The 17,899-nt window shown below is 51.3% G+C and overlaps 2 protein-coding genes across 2 annotated transcripts in view; one reads left to right on the forward strand and one right to left on the reverse strand.

The window, feature by feature from the left end:
• The window catches only part of WNT5B (Wnt family member 5B), a 75,025-nt gene that overhangs the window by 36,254 nt on the left and 20,872 nt on the right, over positions 1 to 17,899 (reverse strand). The window lies entirely within an intron of this gene.
• On the forward strand, positions 1,896 to 5,912 carry FBXL14 (F-box and leucine rich repeat protein 14). Its single transcript, XM_065643832.1, has one exon. The coding sequence runs from the start codon at positions 2,471 to 2,473 to the stop codon at positions 3,671 to 3,673; it is 1,203 nt and encodes a 400-aa protein (XP_065499904.1). The 5' UTR covers positions 1,896 to 2,470; the 3' UTR covers positions 3,674 to 5,912.

The raw sequence follows: 17,899 nt of genomic DNA on the forward strand, positions 1-17,899 counted from the left end.
GCGCACGATACGGAGCCAACGCCAATTTTGCGCTGGCCGTGCGCCAGCCGCCGGGGTGCAGACGATACCCGATCTGGCTGGAGCTGTGTACAGCGATACCTGATCCAGCATAAAGTCTGCTAGTAAAAAGTTAACCTGTCAAAAACTTGTCGAATTAACTTGAGCAGGCAGAGTGAATGAATACCAGGTCAGCGCTTCACATCATGCGGCCACCCCGTTTTTGAGCCAAGAACAGGAGTTGCACTAGTAATAGTAATGGTACTGCTGGATTTTCTGCGCTGCCAAGCCACAGTCTAAAATGTTGATAGTGATGCTTATATATACGGGGATCTCACTGCAGGATCAGGGCCTCAGAGTCCTTCAACTTGCATTGCCTCCAACTCAAAGCAAAAAGGAAAGAAAAAAGAATGAAATCTAAACGTTTAACCTCTCAGTAGTCTGGAATCTGTATGTGAAGATGGAGCCATGGACGCTTCTGTAGCAGATAAATCTAGATGATGATTAAAATAGAGCCTATTCCTTCAGGTTAGTGAAAGTCTCTGTACAGCAAACATCAGTAACCACGTTTTTTAGTAGTATTTTACTAATCCAAACAGTATTAAAAATGCACCCTGTTGTGTTAGAACAGATGTGAACTTTTTTTTTCTTTACAATCCTTTGGCACAGAAGGGCAGCCTTGCTCTTTTGAAACTGTTTTGAAAAGCCTTACCTGATCCCTGGTAGAACTTAACCCATTTTTAACACTGCCACAGCACTGACCAGTGTTGAAACATGCGCAGTTACCATTACACAAGGCTACAGACACATAGGAAACACGGATTTCAAACATTCTTTCAAGAAATCGCTGGAAATCATTGGAAATTGCTCAATTCATGTGAGTACTTCAACTACCTTCAGTTCTGGTTCAAGGAAGCCATTAGCTGAAAGCCATTTTCAGGAGTTTTTCCATTTCCCATCACGAAGGCCCTAGAACAGTCCACTGAGAGCTCTAGCAACCTTGACAGTTACCCAGATCTCTGAGCTACATACAGCCACGCTCCTATCGCTCCTGCAGGGACGCCTGGACGGGGAGTTCCCAAATTTTGGTTCCCAAGGCCATCACGCAGTCTTGAGGCCAAGCCGCACACCACAGCAGCCTGCGCTCCAACAGGCAGGGGTGAGGCACCAGCCTGCTTTCCCCTTGCCAACCCTGTGCAGTGGCATGAGCCCTTGTCACTCCTTATGGGGTCCAGCAGCCCGGGGTTCCCCAGAGACCCCATGGGTTTGTCTCCCAGCCAGCCCAACGCCTGGCCCTTGGCAAACCCCGCCACTCAGGTGGGCCTGTGGCAGGCGCCGGGCCCTCACGGGTGGGCAAGGAGGCCTGAAGCAAGAGGGCCGGCTGGACAGCGACGCGGGGCCGAGCTGAAGCGCGGCTGCCATCTCCCCCGGCTTCAACTCTCCTCACGGGGAGCTCCGCCACCCCCGCCCAGGAGGGCACAAGTCACCCCAGAGTGACGACGCAGCGCCCAGCCGCAACTTCTCCTCGCCGACGGGGGGGGAAGCAGGGCGGCGGCCGCCGGGGGCGTTGCGGGGGGGTGCCTGGGGCGCCCCCGGCGGAGCAGCGGCGGGGGCGGAGGCAGCGGGACGCCGCGGCGGCGCGGCAACGGTTAACGGCGGGGCGCAGCGAATGGGCCGCGCGGTTTCCAGGGCGACGGCTCGGAGTGTTCCGGATCGTACCATTGCGCAAGCGGCGCGGGGGGAAGGGAGGAAGGCGGGGGGAACGTGAGCGCCGCCGCCGCCAGGCCCGGCCCAGCGCCGCCTCCTCCTTCCCTCCCTCCCCCCCCCGCTCCGCCTCGCCGCGCCTCCTCCCCCTCGCGCCCGGCCGGAGCGCGGCGCCGAGGCCCAGCAGCGAGCGGCGCGCGGCGGAGCGGAGCAGGCGGCCGGCGGCGGCTGGGCCCGGAGCGGCGGAGTCGGTACCGGCGGCGGGGCGGGCCGGGCCGGCGCGACCCCCTGCCCTCGCTGCCTTCTCGCTGCCGCGGGATGCGGGCGGCCCGGGGCCGCGGGCTGTGAGCGGCGGAAGCGCGGAGACAAAGGGAGGCGGCGGGGCTCGGCGGCCGGCACCAGGGACGGAGCGCGGGGGCCGCCGCCGCCGCCGGGGCGCGCCCGCCCGCCGGGAGGCAGCACGATGCGGCACGGGGCGGCGCGGCCGCAGCAGCGCGGCGGCAGCAGCGGCGCGGCCCGCCCGGCGCGGCGGTAGAGGCGGCGGCCGCAGGGCGCGGGGCCGGGCCGGCGGTCGCGCAGCAGCGTCTCCCGCGGGCCGGGCCGGGCCGCGCCGCCCGGGCCGGCGATGTGAGGGCGGCGGCGGCGGCGAGGAGAGCGCGGCACGGCACGGCGCGGAGCGGAAGGCGGGCGGGCCCCGAGCGGAAGCGGGCCGGGCCCGGCGGCGAGGAGGAGCGCGGCGCCGGCGGGGGCGGCCGGGCGCGGGCGTGCGATGGAAACGCACATCTCATGCCTGTTCCCCGAGCTGCTGGCCATGATCTTCGGGTACCTGGAGGTGCGGGACAAGGGCCGGGCGGCGCAGGTGTGCACGGCCTGGCGGGACGCCGCCTACCACCGCTCGGTCTGGCGGGGCGTGGAGGCCAAGCTGCACCTGCGCCGCGCCAACCCCTCGCTCTTCCCCAGCCTGGCGGCGCGGGGCATCCGGCGGGTGCAGATCCTGTCGCTGCGGCGCAGCCTGAGCTACGTGATCCAGGGCATGGCGGACATCGAGAGCCTCAACCTCAGCGGCTGCTACAACCTCACCGACAACGGGCTGGGCCACGCCTTCGTGGCGGAGATCAGCTCCCTGCGCTCGCTCAACCTGAGCCTCTGCAAGCAGATCACGGACAGCAGCCTGGGCCGCATCGCCCAGTACCTCAAGGGCCTGGAGGTGCTTGAGCTGGGGGGCTGCAGCAACATCACCAACACCGGCCTCCTCCTCATTGCCTGGGGCCTGCAGCGGCTCAAGAGCCTCAACCTGCGCTCCTGCCGGCACCTCTCCGACGTGGGCATCGGGCACCTGGCCGGCATGACGCGCAGCGCGGCCGAGGGCTGCCTGGGCCTGGAGCAGCTAACGCTGCAGGACTGCCAGAAGCTCAGTGACCTCTCGCTCAAGCACCTGGCCCGCGGGCTGGGCCGCCTCCGCCAGCTCAACCTCAGCTTCTGCGGGGGCATCTCGGACGCGGGGCTGCTGCACCTGTCGCACATGAGCAGCCTGCGCAGCCTCAACCTGCGTTCCTGCGACAACATCAGCGACACGGGCATCATGCATCTGGCCATGGGCAGCCTGCGGCTGTCTGGCCTCGATGTCTCCTTTTGCGACAAGGTGGGGGACCAGAGCCTAGCCTATATCGCACAGGGCCTGGACGGGCTGCGCTCCCTCTCCCTCTGCTCCTGCCACATTAGTGATGAGGGCATCAACCGCATGGTGCGACAGATGCACGGGCTCCGCACCCTCAACATCGGCCAGTGTGTCCGCATCACTGACAAGGGCCTGGAGCTCATCGCTGAACACCTCAGCCAGCTAACAGGCATCGATCTCTACGGCTGCACCCGCATTACCAAGCGGGGCTTGGAGCGCATCACCCAGCTGCCCTGCCTCAAGGTGCTCAACCTGGGACTTTGGGAAATGACTGAGAGCGAGAAGGTCAGGTGAGAGGAGGGGGGTGCCCCAAGACCTCCATCTCCTCTGGAGGGACTCATTGACTGACTGACTGCTGCAATGGAGGAGAGAAAGAGAGAGAGGGGGCACGCACAGACCCATGCTACCCACGCAACGTGGCACCAGAGGGAGGAACATAGAGAAGGAGGGTATATCCTTGACCCTTCTGTGCTGCCTACCTACTCTTGCTGTGGAGGAGGAGGAGGAGGAAGGGGGGCAGGAGGAGAGAGAGAAGGCACCTATCCTTTTTCCAGGTCATGCCTCCAGCTCCATGCTGGGGAGACAGAGCTTCCCCTTCCCCCACAGCATCCTTCTCTGCAGAACAGGTAGAAGCTCACACTCTTATGCACTGGGGCTAGAGACACCCCTCTTTATCCCCACTCCCTGATTCCATCCCCTCATGCACTAAGGATGGATGAAGACAGACCCTTGTTCTGCCATGTATTCAGAATAGATTATTTTTGGTTTATATAAAAGAGTGGGGATGGAAATGGGAACAAAAAAATAACAGCAGAAAAGGCTTCCTAGCCACATTTATGTACCTGGCCATCCAGTCATCCTATGCTGGGCACAAACACAGCTTTTGGTAAAATAACCATTCCACCTCTGCGCTTGCCCCTCCCCTGTCAACTGGGAATTGTGACAGAAATACTGCTCCCTAGGTACATTGATTTTTTTTTTTTTTTTTTTAATGTGTTTTCAATCTCTAGTTCCATGTTATTCTCTGTTGTGGGTGGATACAACCTCCCACTGTGCCAGTTCTCCACTGCACTGAGAGTAGGGATAGCTACAGCCTCTCCTTTTGTCAGTACATTTCCATGCCATCCTGCACTATGGTTAATGGAAAAGCCCGGGCACTCCATTCTTTCTCCCTATCTCTCCATTTCCTCCTTCTCCTGTCTCTGTAGGGACTCGACGCAGACCTCAGTCTCTTACGCTTTCCTGTGCACTGGGGGACACTGAGAGCTACCAAGACTTGTCTTCCCTTTCATCATTCTTTTTCTCCTCTCCTTCTTGGCAACAGGGATAGACATATCTAGCTACATATCCATTCCTCTTTGGGTCGGGGGTGAAGGGGTAGAATGTGTGGCTAGCTCCCCTCCACCCAGGGGAGGGGGAATCTCCAGCTTCATTTCTGCTTCATTTGAGATACTGTGACCTGTTTTTATTTTGAAATGCATAAAAAAAATTACTGCTACAAAAACAGCCTCTTACTCTCCCATCTATCCCTTGCTTACGTCCTGTAACTGATCCTACTTTTCCTCACTCATTCTCCTCTTCACAGTATTCATTTTCTTACATGGTTTTATTTTTAAAGACATTTGAAGTTGCTGTTCTTGTGGATTTTTAAGTACATTTTTTTTCTGCTGAATATATTCTATATATATAAATATATATATGATGTCTGGCTACCTCGTTTTAATTTGTTACTTTTTTTTTTTTTTTTTTCTCCTCAAAAGCCCTGGAATTCTTACAGGAAAGAGATTTTGAGACTGAAACATTTTTGTGCCTAGACTGGAATAATGCCCCTTGGGTTTGTTCGTCTTTTTCTCTCTGCCCCGTCCTCCCCCCCCCCCCTTTTTTTTTTAATTTTTGGTTTTTTAAGCTTACCCCATTGTATCCCACCTTCACATTCCGGTTGTGCCTCTCCCTCTTCACTGGGGTCTGGGGACCCAAACTGTGCTTCTGCATTTTTATTCTTCTACCATAAACGTGTAACGTGAAAATCCACACTGAGGATTGGGCTACTATTAACAGAAGCATGCAAAATGCAAGTTTGTTTTTTAAAAAAAAATAATAAATATAGATATATGCAAATGCTTTCCCCTCCCAGATCACCTACAAAAGGTCACTATGCGAGGCTTCCTGTTTGTAGGTGGAGAGGAGCAGAGCTGGCCTGCAGGCCCTGAGGCTGTAATGTGAAGGGGAGGAGACTGAAGTTCATCTGTCTTATCTCTGTTCTGTCAATAAAATGGAGCTGGGTCTTTAGATTTTTTTTTTTAATTATTATTTTAAAGAGGAAGAGTAAGTTTTGGGTTTTGTGTTTTTCTTCTTTTTTTTAAAGAAAATATTGTGGCTTTTTTTTTTGTTCGTCTGCTCAGAATCTCAAATCCTCCACAGTAACAGGCCAGACCACGGAGTTAACGCAAACCCAGAGACCCCTATGGATTAATTGTACTGTTTGTGAATTTGTATAAAAAAAATAACAAAGATCCTCTTAAAACATTTTATATTCTTACAGTAAAAGGTTAAACATATTTATATAATAAAAGAGGAAATATGAAGTATGTTTTTGAAAAAAAAAAAAAAAAAGCCGTATCTGTGTTGTCTGTGCTTTTTAAAGACATGTATCTCTCTATTTATCTCTCTGTTGCGTTTGGTAAGTATGCTGTGTGGCAAATGTCAGGGGTTTGGGTGTTCTTGCTCTTGTTCCAGTGAGTGATGGAGGAGGAGAAGGAAGGAAGAGAGCCTGGTGCCTCCTGTGCAGGATGTTGAGTAACATCATCGTCAAGAGCTTGTAAGGAAGGGGTTTGGTAGGACCAGTCTGGTCTGCAAGGGCGTCCGCAGCATCTGCGGGGAAAAACCAAGTTCAGCTGCATGTCCGTATGAGGTGTCAGCTCAGTTTGAGATCAGACAACCCAAAAGTGCTGAAGCTCGCTAGCAAGTGAATCAAGTACGTGGCAGTAGAGGAAGACATTTAGGAGGAGGGGACAGAAGGGCTGTGTTTCTTAGTTTTTTAAAGGTCCAGGTAGATGGCAGAGGGTTTTTTTTTTGTGATTTACTTAAATTGAGGCCCACCCTGGGTGGAAGACCAGTCAAATAAAAGCATTTCCCAGCAGTGACAGCCACCAAAAACTGTTCTCTTGCTGGTGCATGAGGACCTGGGAAATCCAAAATGTCTTGGTTGGTTTCCACTCCCCAGGCTACGATTAAAGAGGAGGTACAGTGGGAACCTTAAATAAAAAATGAAAAAAAAATAAAAAAAGAAAAAAGTTTGGCTAATCCAAGGCATCCTTTTGTCCTATACCATAATCTTTCTCCTCAGCATATGACTTTTAACCTGACGGGGACCCTTTTTAGTCTTCCACGATGCGGGGTTTTTATTGTTGCTGGAGATGGAGCTTAAGCGGTGTTTACAGGGCAGCGACAAAGCCCGTCTCCCCCCAGCCCGGCGGCCGGGCTGGCTCGCCCCGCTGCCCCCTTCCTGCCTCGAAGGAGGGGGAATGCGAAATGGTGGAAGAAGCCGGAGCCATTGTTCAGGAAAGTTAAAAGAGGAGCTGTCCTTGCTTGCTTGCTCAGTCATGCATACTCAATCCGGCCGGGCCCGGGTCCCTATGGAAAGGAGGAGGGCGATTCTTCCCCTCTTTTTAACATTCCTCTCCAGGCCTGGCTGTATTTAAGCTGCTTTCCCTCCGTGCCGAGGAGGAGGGAGGGGGATGGTCTGAAGTTCCTGTATATTTGCATTTTAAGCACTTCCAGCACTGAGCAGGCCACTTTGTTCCCCCCCGCGCTACCCGGCTCTGGCAGCCCTGGCTGGGGTGCTGCTCCAGGTGGGTCGGCTGCTCTACCAAAGGAGGTTCCCTCCCTGCCCCGGGTGCTCAGCCTTGGCCTCGACCGGTGTTTTTGGCTGGGGCTGGACGAGGCAGACTTCTTTGTTGCCAGCTCTAACCACCTCACCCCTTCTATGTCAGTGCTGCATTTCAAAGGGGAAAAATAGTGCCCAACTCTGGCCCTCTTAAAAAGAAACATTATCTCCTCCGCATCCTAAGGGCCTGGACTATCTCAAGGTTTGGACTTCAGGGTGTGTGTTGTTTTTTCCGTGCTTTCCAAGACTTCCAAGCTTTCTGCTGGGAGTCTGTCACAAAAGCTGCATTGTTCACTTCAGGGAAAGCCACCACAATTGGATCTAATTGAGCCTGACACTATATCCATATTCCCCTACTTGGAGGGAGCTGTGGGGTCTGTCTTTCCTGCATTAAGAAAAAAATTTGCAGTAACTTCTTGACTGAAAAAGAGGGTATATGTATGAACATTATAAAGAACAGCAATTCCAGATGAGGTTCCCATTACTGCTGAAAATGTTAGTGTTCCTGGGGTAGGCAGCAGCTCCAGCCAGGGATGGGGAATGATACATCTCTTGTAAAGTAGGTTTGTTTCTGCTGGATTTGAGTGAAAATGGCATCCCACTCAGCCTTGTGTTCACATGGATAATAGCGGGCCATCTATGTCTAAATATAGGGTGTTTCAGAAAGATGGACCAAGTTTCAAGGCAGTATATTTCACAATGGCAATACATTACAATTACGCAAAAATTTACAAACGCTTCACTGTTAAAGGTAAAGGATTACCTGCCCTTTCAAGTGGTAAGAGTTTCATTCATGGGTGGTTCATGGATGCAGAGATAGAGTGATTTCGAATTGGGTCCACCTTTTTGAAACACAACGTATAACGTATGTGTTCATAAGTTCTGCAATCAGAACTAGGACAGGATTTTTTTTTCCTAAAAAAAATCCCCAAACTTCCTCTCCCCACTTAAAAAAAAAAAAAAAAGCCAAAAGCATAGCCCACATGGCCTGGCATGCTCTTTAAGGGGAACCCAAGCCAAAGGAAGCTGACAAGCCCAGGGTTTAGACACTCTCGCGTAAATGGAGCAAGTGCTCCTCTTGCCTTTCTCTCATGCCCCAGCGTGACAGCACATCCTTGGGCACAGCCGCAAGCCGCCCTGTCCACTGAGGCCAGCGCTGGAGGAACACATGTGTTTACTAGGAAAGAGAAGGGTTTCTTAAAACAAATAATCCATTGCCAGTAACCATAGACCAATTACCGTATGACTCCTCAGGGTAACAAGGAAACTTAATTCTCACTCTCTAGCCACTCTTGAATTTTTGAACATGACTCAGTTGGCAACTGGGGTAGAAAACCATAAAAAAGCCCTGCTAGTTGGAAGCGAGCTGGAAGTCTCCCATCTGTGTCGGTGAGCCCACAGTGTCCCAGCGGTGGCTTTGGTGCCAACCTTCACTGGCGTGCCCAGCAAAAGCATGCCCAGCCCACCCAGCTGAGCCAGTTGGGACAGCAGGGTCCCTTGCCCGCAGCCACAAAAGCTGGGGCACAAAGGATGAGCCAGGGACCTGCTTTATGGACTGGTGTCTACAGGGAGCAGAAGGACCACGCTTGAGAGGTGGTGGCAGAAAGAGGAGCAGAGCCGGAGTGATGCAAAGGGGGGGGATGAAGGGACTGGGCAAGAGAGGAGGTGGCTGGGGAACAAGAGGCAGCAGTGGGGGATGCTGACTTGCAAGCTACAGCAAAATCCCTGCGTGTGTGGGGGTCCCTGATCTGCTGGAGCAGCTGCTCCCCTGGCTGGCTCCTCTCCCGGGGAGATGGGAAGGAAAAAGCAGCTCCACCTGGGTCCTGCTGCCCTTGGACTAGCACGCAGGAGGTCCGTGCATGACAGATTTATACATTTTATACCTTCCCACCCCACGCTGTGGGTTCAGCTGAATCAGTTTGTCATGGTGATTCTGGGCTCCTTTGTTTCCCTGTTAATAAATAATGGGGTCACGGGGCAGCTGTCATGCAAACCGCCTGGGGCCTGTGCTAGGATGAGAGGTGATCTCCCTGCTAGATAGTACAGAGCTTACTACTGAACCTGCTTTTGGCCGTCAGTGAAGAGTTAAAACGAGAGCTGGGTGGCCAAGACACCCAAAGTTTTTGGAACCAAAGCTAGCAGTTAGCATGGGCTGCCATTAACTGCTCAAAGGCAGGTATCCCTCAGATCTGGCAGCCTTGCAACATATGTGTGTGGGATGCTTCTAGCAAACCGGACAATTTTTGTTTTCTCTCTCTCCTTCCTTTACCTTACATCCCACCCTTTTTCCCAGCAGCTCTTTAAAAGTGCCTTCTGCGGAGGAAAAAGATGGTCGATAAACTCAACTGGGTGGTGCAGGCTGGATATGAAGACCCTTCAGAACATCAGCGAGGCCCTGTGCCAGAGCTGCTGGCTGGGCTGCGTGACGCTCCCCGCCACGGCCAGCCAGCAAGGCTGTCCTGCTCAATTCCCCAGCCCCGAGCTGCACGGAAGAAAGAGCTGGAGAGGGTTCTCTGGGCTCCTGTGCCAGAACTTAAGACTCCAGCCATGTCTGGCAGGGACAGTACTGCTTCTCCCCATTCTTCAATTACATCTACCAAATGCATTAGCTCAATGGCAGCCCAACTTGAAATATCACCTTGGAGATTTCGAAAGATCCAAATCCCATCTGTCCTCAGGGCAGAAAGATGAACGGAAATGGGATTTTCCTAAAAGATTTCCTAAAATCTGGGGCGTGTTTTGGAAAGAGTGTCAAAAGTTTAATACCAGGGCCTGGACGCATGCCCTGAGCAAGTATTTCCACATGAGAAGGTTACTGAGATATAAACCAAACTCCTATTCTGCTACAGAAACTAGCTCGGATTGAGAAGTGGGCAGCTCCTAGTTATTTTCCTTCCTTTGAGTCTTGTGTCTCCAGACAGAGCTTAGTGATTCAAAGATGAAGCAACTTCCCCTCCCAGCTTTAAAAAAAAAAAAAAAAAAAAATTATCTGAGGTTCATCTTCTTTCTCCTTCCACCGTTTTTCTCCCAAAGTGTCCAAATTTTACAACCCCTGGCAACTTAAGGGGCTCAGCAGGTTGGCACAGAAGGCATACAAACAGCACTACACTGCAGCCAGCAGCCTCTTTCCTCGTTTGGCAAACTAAAACGTCAAGCAGCCAGCAATAAAACCCTGCCATTATCTCTGTTTGTGACAGCCACAGTTGCATTCCTGGTGCTCCAACTTCAGTGTGAAGCACAGGCATGCTTCAGCACTATAAACTTCTCCTGCAGCACATTGGGGAGAAGCCCCATAAAGCTGCTTGTGCCACGGGCGAGCTGGTTTCCTCTGCTCCTCCAGGCTTGTGGAGCCGCCTGGGAAGCAACGCCTGCCTCTCCACTCCGGCAAATCTCCAGCCACTTGGCCAAAGCACCCTACATGCCACCAATCCTTATGCGGGTTGGCCAGAGGTGATGGGGACAATGAGATTCCTTAGGCCAACTCATCTGCCAAACACCCAGTAAAACCAAATGGGGAAAACGTGCCAAGCCCAAAAAGCACATGCTGCCTATGGTACCGGGGCGTGCGGGGGGGAGGTGGCAGGTTCTGTGTTGGCGTGGGCTCGGTGAAGCATCCTCATCCCCATTCCCTACGTGCATCTGCATCCCTTACATACATCCCCATCCCCTATCCTGAGCCGCACAGCCACCGGCAGCCCCAAATTTCTCTCTCCATCTCGCAGCACCTTTCGGGGACCCGTCGGCTCCCCGACCTTCTCGCCGCCGCCGCTCCGCCTGCAGGAGCGGCGCCGCTCCGCCGGGAGGCAGCATTGCCCGCCGAGTGCCGCCGCCCGCCGGCTACCGGGTCGACCAGTCGCCCCCCTCCCGCCGCCCCCGGGCAGCCGGGGCTCCGCTGGGGCCCGTCCGGGCCCCAGCGGAGCCCCGGCTGCCCGGGGGCGGCGAGTTGCCCCATCCCGAGCCAAGGCGTCCCTGCCCCCCATTTAATTAATTAAAACTTCACACGTTTTGGTTCACACGTTAATTAATTTAAAATTAAAGCACGCCCCTGCACCCGGTCCCAAGGCTCCTGTGGGTTTTGCACCACGAAACAAAACCAAAAACAAACAAAAAAAAAGGAAGAAGCCGCAGCCGGTGTGGCTGGACCGGTGGTCAATGGCACCTCATCGCTGGGTGAGAGCCGGCACACGCCAGTCCGAACTGGCTGCCTTCTGGAAAACACCCATCTGTAGGCTTAGTAATTCTGCTTCAAGTCTGCATCTCTTGACATCTATAGCTTGGCATTAAGAATTTTTAAAAATTATTTTATTATTCTTTTTTTTTTTTTTAAGCATGCAAGCATGAGAATCGTAATGGAACAGGACTGAGCTTAATGCTTGGAATTTTGGGGTTGTCCTATGCAGGGACAGGAGCTGGACTCCATGATCCTTGTGGGTCCCTTTGAACTCCAGACAGTCTAAGATTCTATTTTGGTTTGGTTTCGTTGTGCAGCACTTCACTATGTTGGCACAGTTACTCCGTGGGGTACCTTTGTAGTGATGAAGGTATCTAGGGCTGTACGTGCATGCCCTTTTTAGCACCTAAACTTGAATAGTTTTTGGTTTTTATTATTTATTTTTAATCCACTTCTCACACTTCTTCTACAGATAGAGTGACAATGCCTTTTTCAGGAGCAGCTATACCCTATAATTTACTAGCATTAATAATTAGCTTCTGCATGGCTCATTACATGCACAGATGGCAGAAAGTGAAGTATCATCACTAATGGGGAAAGAGAGGTGGAAGCAACTTGACTAAAGTTACATCCCAAATCTGGGAGCAGCCAAACAGTGCCTGGCACCCACCTCTCCCATCTCCAGTCCTGCTGGATTCTGCCACCCGAAGCAGTAAAAACCAGTATGAGTTTTCCAACCTATGGTAGCCCTGGAGAGGGAGGTTCAGGACAGAGGAACAGTAAGTGAAGAGGACGCCTTCCTATTCTTCTCACACAAGCTCTGCCACCTGGAGCCCCAGAAGCCCTGACGTTTGAGTGTGGGCTGTAGAAGAGCACCCCCCAGGAGGAACTGCTCCAACAAGCCATCCCTATCTGCTCAGACTCTTCAGCCGTCACGGCTTTTATTTCAAGCCTCACCAGCCAAACACCAAGCTGACAAAAAAGTGCAGCCTTGACAGCCCTGAAGGCCAACGTCCAGTCACAACAACAGGTACAGCTCGGATTGCAGCTCTCCCAGCTGCTCTATCTACATCTTCACCAGACCCGTCCCTGCAGCGACTCTCGGGACCACCCATGCAGACCAAAGGCAGGGGCAGGACATGGTCCTTAAGGCTGTAAATGCTATCATCCCTCACAGTTTTCCTTCCCGAGAGGCACCTGTCCATTAGCAAAAAAAACCTCACCCGGACCACACCAAAGACCAATCCAGCGGCAGCAACTTTTGACTTCCAGACCTAGACCACACGGCGCGAGGACTCGCGCCGGGGCTGCCCGCTCCCCTCCCCTCACCTCCACCGGTTTCAGGCACACAGGGAGGAAACGGGGGGACAGCATCTCCCACACACACCTGCTGGGGACTCAGCCGGACAGGGGGAGCCTGCATGTGAGTGGCTGGGTGTAACTTCCACCCTGTCCCTAGTGCCAAAAACAAGCATGTTAAAGCTAATCTACCCCTGTCTCAGCTCAACTGCTTTTCTGTGACTAAGCCCCTTATAATGGTTTTACTAAAATCCCCTTTTGATGGAAAAAATCCCAGCTGGAAGTTTCGGGCAGCGGCACAATGTGCAAGTCTGCGTGTCCCTTTCCCCAGTTTCACAAAAGCCTCTAATCGAGTGGAAAATTTGCTGGAGGCCAGAGGTTTAGGCCTGCAATTATTTTTTAAGGGATTATCAGGAGAGAATGGGGGTACTTGCGACCCTCCCTCTCTTTGTGTTTTGCTCTGTGTCGCTTTCAGACAGGCTCAGCCAGAAACCTAAACCACCGCAGCTGGATCTAGCGAAACCAGGGCTTGGCTGGGCAGCACGCCTTCTCTATGTCCTACAGGATGGACCCTGGTCTCAGGATGAGATGAGTCCCACTCCAGCACCGTGCAATGAACGGAAACACTTTTCCACAGAAGCAACAGTAGAAGTTTGGTGGTTATTTTTTTTAGTAACAGCTTGAAAAAAAGCAACTGATTTCAGTCCTGTGGGTCTTGCTGAACTGAAAAACCAAGGAGCAGGCAGGGACGTGGTCTACTGGACAGGCTGACCTTTGGCTCTGCAAAGCCATTATGCAGGAGGTCTTGTACAAGTTACATGCAGCAAGCTCCAAAAAAGACTTGGCACCAAAGATGTGTGTGCTACAACACCCAGCTTTTAAGGGCCTTGCTCCAAGGGTGGATCCTGGGGTTAGGGTCCTCGGTGCTTTTGCGGCCTCCAAGAAGAGTCAGATACCTCTGATGCTCCAAAACAACTTCTTGCTGGGCATGGGGCCACTTACTGTCAGCACTCTTAGCATGGGCTGGCCAAAAGAGAAAAGCTGCTGGCTCTCTTTGCCTGAGGAGCTCTGTACCTTGCTTGGAGCCACCAGGAACTGACTATGTTCAAACATGACCCAAAGTGAGGTGCTTCTCCTCTACTGTCAAATTGCCGTGTTCCTGCTTGCATGCAAGCAGCTGAGCCATACCCAGAGGAAGCAGCGACATGCCCTGTGTTAAACAGTAGTCCAAGGAAGCAGGAGACCTGCCTAATTCCTTCTTCCCTTCATGGCACTTCAAATCTAACACTCCTGGAGAAGGCACTAACCATCAGCCCTCAGGCAAGGGCCAGGAGAAAGGGCCACTCTTCATTACCCTCACATAATCCACACTACGGTGTGGATGATTATTCCAGATTTGGTGCAAGAAACAGAGTAGAAGCAACGACTATAGAGCAGGAGGGTTTACTCTGGGGGCTTGTCTCCTTCTGAAACCTCTTGGTGTGTTGCATAAAGCAGCCGTTGGATAAAATACAGAAGGAGGTTTTGGTCCCTGAGCCTTCCAACTGTTCAGCTGCTATGTGAGATGTTTCAAAACAAAGTGGCAGCTGCCACTGGGTTTTTGATCTTATCGTGTCCATGTGTGCTAGGTGTGCTCTGAAAATGCCTGGGGAGGCTGAGGGGACAGGATGCTTGCTTTCTGGATTGTGATCAGACTCCAGCAGTTTTGGGCAGGCACGTAAGTACAACACTCAGCACCTGAGAGGTGTAAAAATAAAAATAATGTTAAAAAAGCAAACAACACCAGACAAACAAGCACAGAGAAAAAGGCAAATGAGGCATTTGTGGAATTCAGATGCCTCCAGGAGCTAGGTGGTGCCTAAGCCGGGGATTTTGATTTTGCAATTTGGAATACTGCCTAAATGTCTCTCTTTTTTTTTTTTTTTTCCCTCTCCTCTCTCTTGGATCAGGTCTTTTGCCCCTTTCTGCCTCATTCTCTCCATCCAAATGGACACTATTTTTGCAGAGTTTTAAAACAGTAAGAAAAAAGACAAATGGCCTAGCCTGCTCATAATCGCTCATTAAGGCTGATGTGCTTCAAGGTACTCCGTACATGTCTAACTTCTGGAAGATGGATGAGTCTGCTCTCCAAGACAGCTTGAGAGCTTCACTATCCAAAGATAAGGGACTCAGAATCACCATTAACTAGTAGTGTAGGATATGACCTATGTGATTCACTGGTGGCACTAGAAATCTAAGGTCAGGTGAAGAGTCAGCTCCAGCTCCACCTTCTCACCCTAATAAACTGAGTGCCAGCCAGAACGCCACAGAAAAGCCTCACTCTTGGAGTCCTGAGTCCTTCTATTTATACACAGCCTGCCGTCCATGGATAACCTTGAAAAGCCCTACTTACAGTATCACTGAGACACTGGGGACTTCCAGAGATCACCATCCAAATTCTGCACAGAGGCAGGATCAAGTATACTTGGATCATTCCTGACAAGGCTTTATCCTACCCATTCCTAAAAGTCTGCCTAAAGGCACAGCCTGCAGCTCCCCTACCCAGCCACTTCCAGTTTACTTCTAATAACTTTTCTCCAGATCCACCATAAATATTCTGTTTTTCTTGCAGATTAAGCTGTGTTTTTAATGCTCTCCACAACTGGCAACAGAAAAGAGTTGATGACTGTTCTGTTTAGGGCACCTTTTCATGGCCTGGACCACAACTCCTTTCCCTTAGTCCCTGCGCTCAGCTCCCTGCAGATGGATTTCAAATGCAACACGCTTCAACTCCACCTCTGCGCAGGGTTTGCCTTGTGAAGAGCCCAATTACCACGCTGCATTATACAAGTAGATTTCTAAATGTGAGATAAACACATCTGGAAACTATTACGATCCTCCCAAATGTTTGTGGCCTGCAAGACTTGAATCCAGAATCCCAACGTGAAGTGATTTACTCACTGGGACGTTATAAAGATTTAATATTTTACTGTATTCTTATAATATATACCATAAAGGTATTATAATGATACAACTTGCCACTTGTAAATTGTTAAAGCTTCCTTAGACATGTAGGTAATTCACTATCCACCTTCTGTCCCAGCACTGCCACTACTTTATTTTTTTATCCTCCTTATGGGTGTTCTCTCACACCTCTTGATCTAACAACAGTGTTTCCCACAAGAGTCACCAGGGACTGTATTTCTGTCCCCTTCCAGGGGCCACTGAGGGAGACATGAGGGATGTGCTCAGTTTGGTAAGACTAAAGATAACCAGCGCTTCACATGCAGCTGCACAAAGTAGAATGATCTTATTTTTCTAGCGTAGCTTTACAATGCAAGTGGAAAGAGGGGACTGGTAGGCCGTGACAACTGGAACCACTCCTGTTTGAGATGTACACTGCACCAAACTGTCTCAGCGTATCACAGGCCTTTGAACTTCATGGGCTCTTGTCAGTTCTGTCACCAGTGTAAGATGTCCCACAATCATAAAGAGAGTGAAAAAAAAAAATCCCTTTCCAGCTCTCAGCAGCATAGTCATGCTGAATGTCTCTGTACTCGATGAAGGTACAGTGCACAGGTAGGTAGTGGTTTTCTGCTTGCACTATCACTGCTATTTTTGAGACACAATTTCAAGCTCATCACTGAACAGAAGTACTGAGCTATAATACAGTACAGAAATAACGTTGCTCATCCAGGAAATTACAACTCTGTGTCTTATACAGTGTATTGCCCTTGTGTGTAGCTATGCAAAGCAATGGCAGTGGAGTGAGGCAAATAAAGAGGCTTAGAGCTTGAATTTTTAAGAGCCTAGGCACTCAGATGTCCCAGAGCACCACGGGAGCATCTGGTGACTTGTACCTCTCAGGACAAATAACAGAGTGGATTCTGTTCTGGGCTTGACGCACGACTGCAGGGAAGTCCTGCCACTCCTCTGCATCTTAGCTCCTTTGTGTTTAAACTCAGAGTGGTACATACCTATGAGAACACAAAAGCTTATTTTTGGAAATGAAAAAAAACCCAACTTGAGACATCTGCATGGAAGTCATCAGAGAAGTCTCAAACATAATCACCAATATTCCCACGCCCGATATTCCTGTGTCAGAGCCTCCCAACACCACCAGAGGAAGTCCTAGCACATTTCTGCCCCCTTCCGTACTGTTTCCCTGAAGAATGAATGGGCCTTGTAGACAGAAGGGTTTCAAAACGCAGCTTGAGTGCAGTAACTGCAGACATATTGTGTCAGACAGGGGCTCGGTGTTGAAAGAACTGTCTATATATTCAGCTGTATATTGTTACAAACATTTAAAGAAGTTGCTGCATCCAAAAAGGAAGGACAAGTTCTCATTATTATGAAAGCTGGGGGGGTTTCCAGGGTTGCTGGTGTGCCAGCAAACGATCCAGAGCCAGGATAGATAACCACGGTAGAACCGACAGGAAAATCTACAAGCGCCTGAGGACCACCTACGCAACATCTGCACGTCTCGTAAACCAGGTGTTGCTCCCTGGAGCACATAATTTGGGCAGGCGTTCAGTGTGCCACTCCTACCACCTCCTGGCTCCCACCACACAATGTCACGCATTGCCTACAGCTACGTGCAAAGCGCGGAGCGCCAGCCCCAGTTCAGAGAAATCTGTCATTTACCCAAGAATATGTTGTGTCAGTACAAAGCCGAGCCCACAGCTGGGAAGCAGCAGGAACATATTTGAGGTATCACGCTCACAAAGGAGGAAGAGAAAAACTACTTTGCCCACAACTGCCCAAAAGCAACTGTCAAAGTTAAGTCAAAGGCTTAAAGGGAGGCACACAGAGAAGTCAGGGGTCTGGCTCCAAAAGAGACAGGAGATTTGCACTCCAGAAAACAGGCTACAAAGCACTAAAATGCAAAGAGGAGTTTATCCCAGCAGCGAGCTTCACGCTGCGCACAGACGGGCTTTCTTTACAGAGGCAAATGCATCTCGTTGTGCCCAGCGTCTAGCATGGCTCTGGCCGCTTAGTCCATGGATCCCACCACACTTCAAGGATGGGAATATCTCTCCTCCATGCACAAGCTGCTCCCAAGAGCTAAGACTGAAGTCCTGGCAACAGTTTCTTCCTTTCTTTAAAAACAAAGGAAAGAAAAAACCTAAACCAACCAACAAAAGAAAAACAAAAAAATACAATCCCTAGTCAGAGAAGCCTGCTA

The sequence above is a fragment of the Caloenas nicobarica genome, chromosome 1, assembly GCF_036013445.1.
Source record: "Caloenas nicobarica isolate bCalNic1 chromosome 1, bCalNic1.hap1, whole genome shotgun sequence".
NCBI lineage: Eukaryota > Metazoa > Chordata > Aves > Columbiformes > Columbidae > Caloenas > Caloenas nicobarica.

Excerpts from the sequence above, each read along its gene's own strand:
- FBXL14 (XM_065643832.1), top strand. The coding sequence starts at position 2,471 with ATGGAAACGCACATCTCATGCCTGTTCCCCGAGCTGCTGGCCATGATC.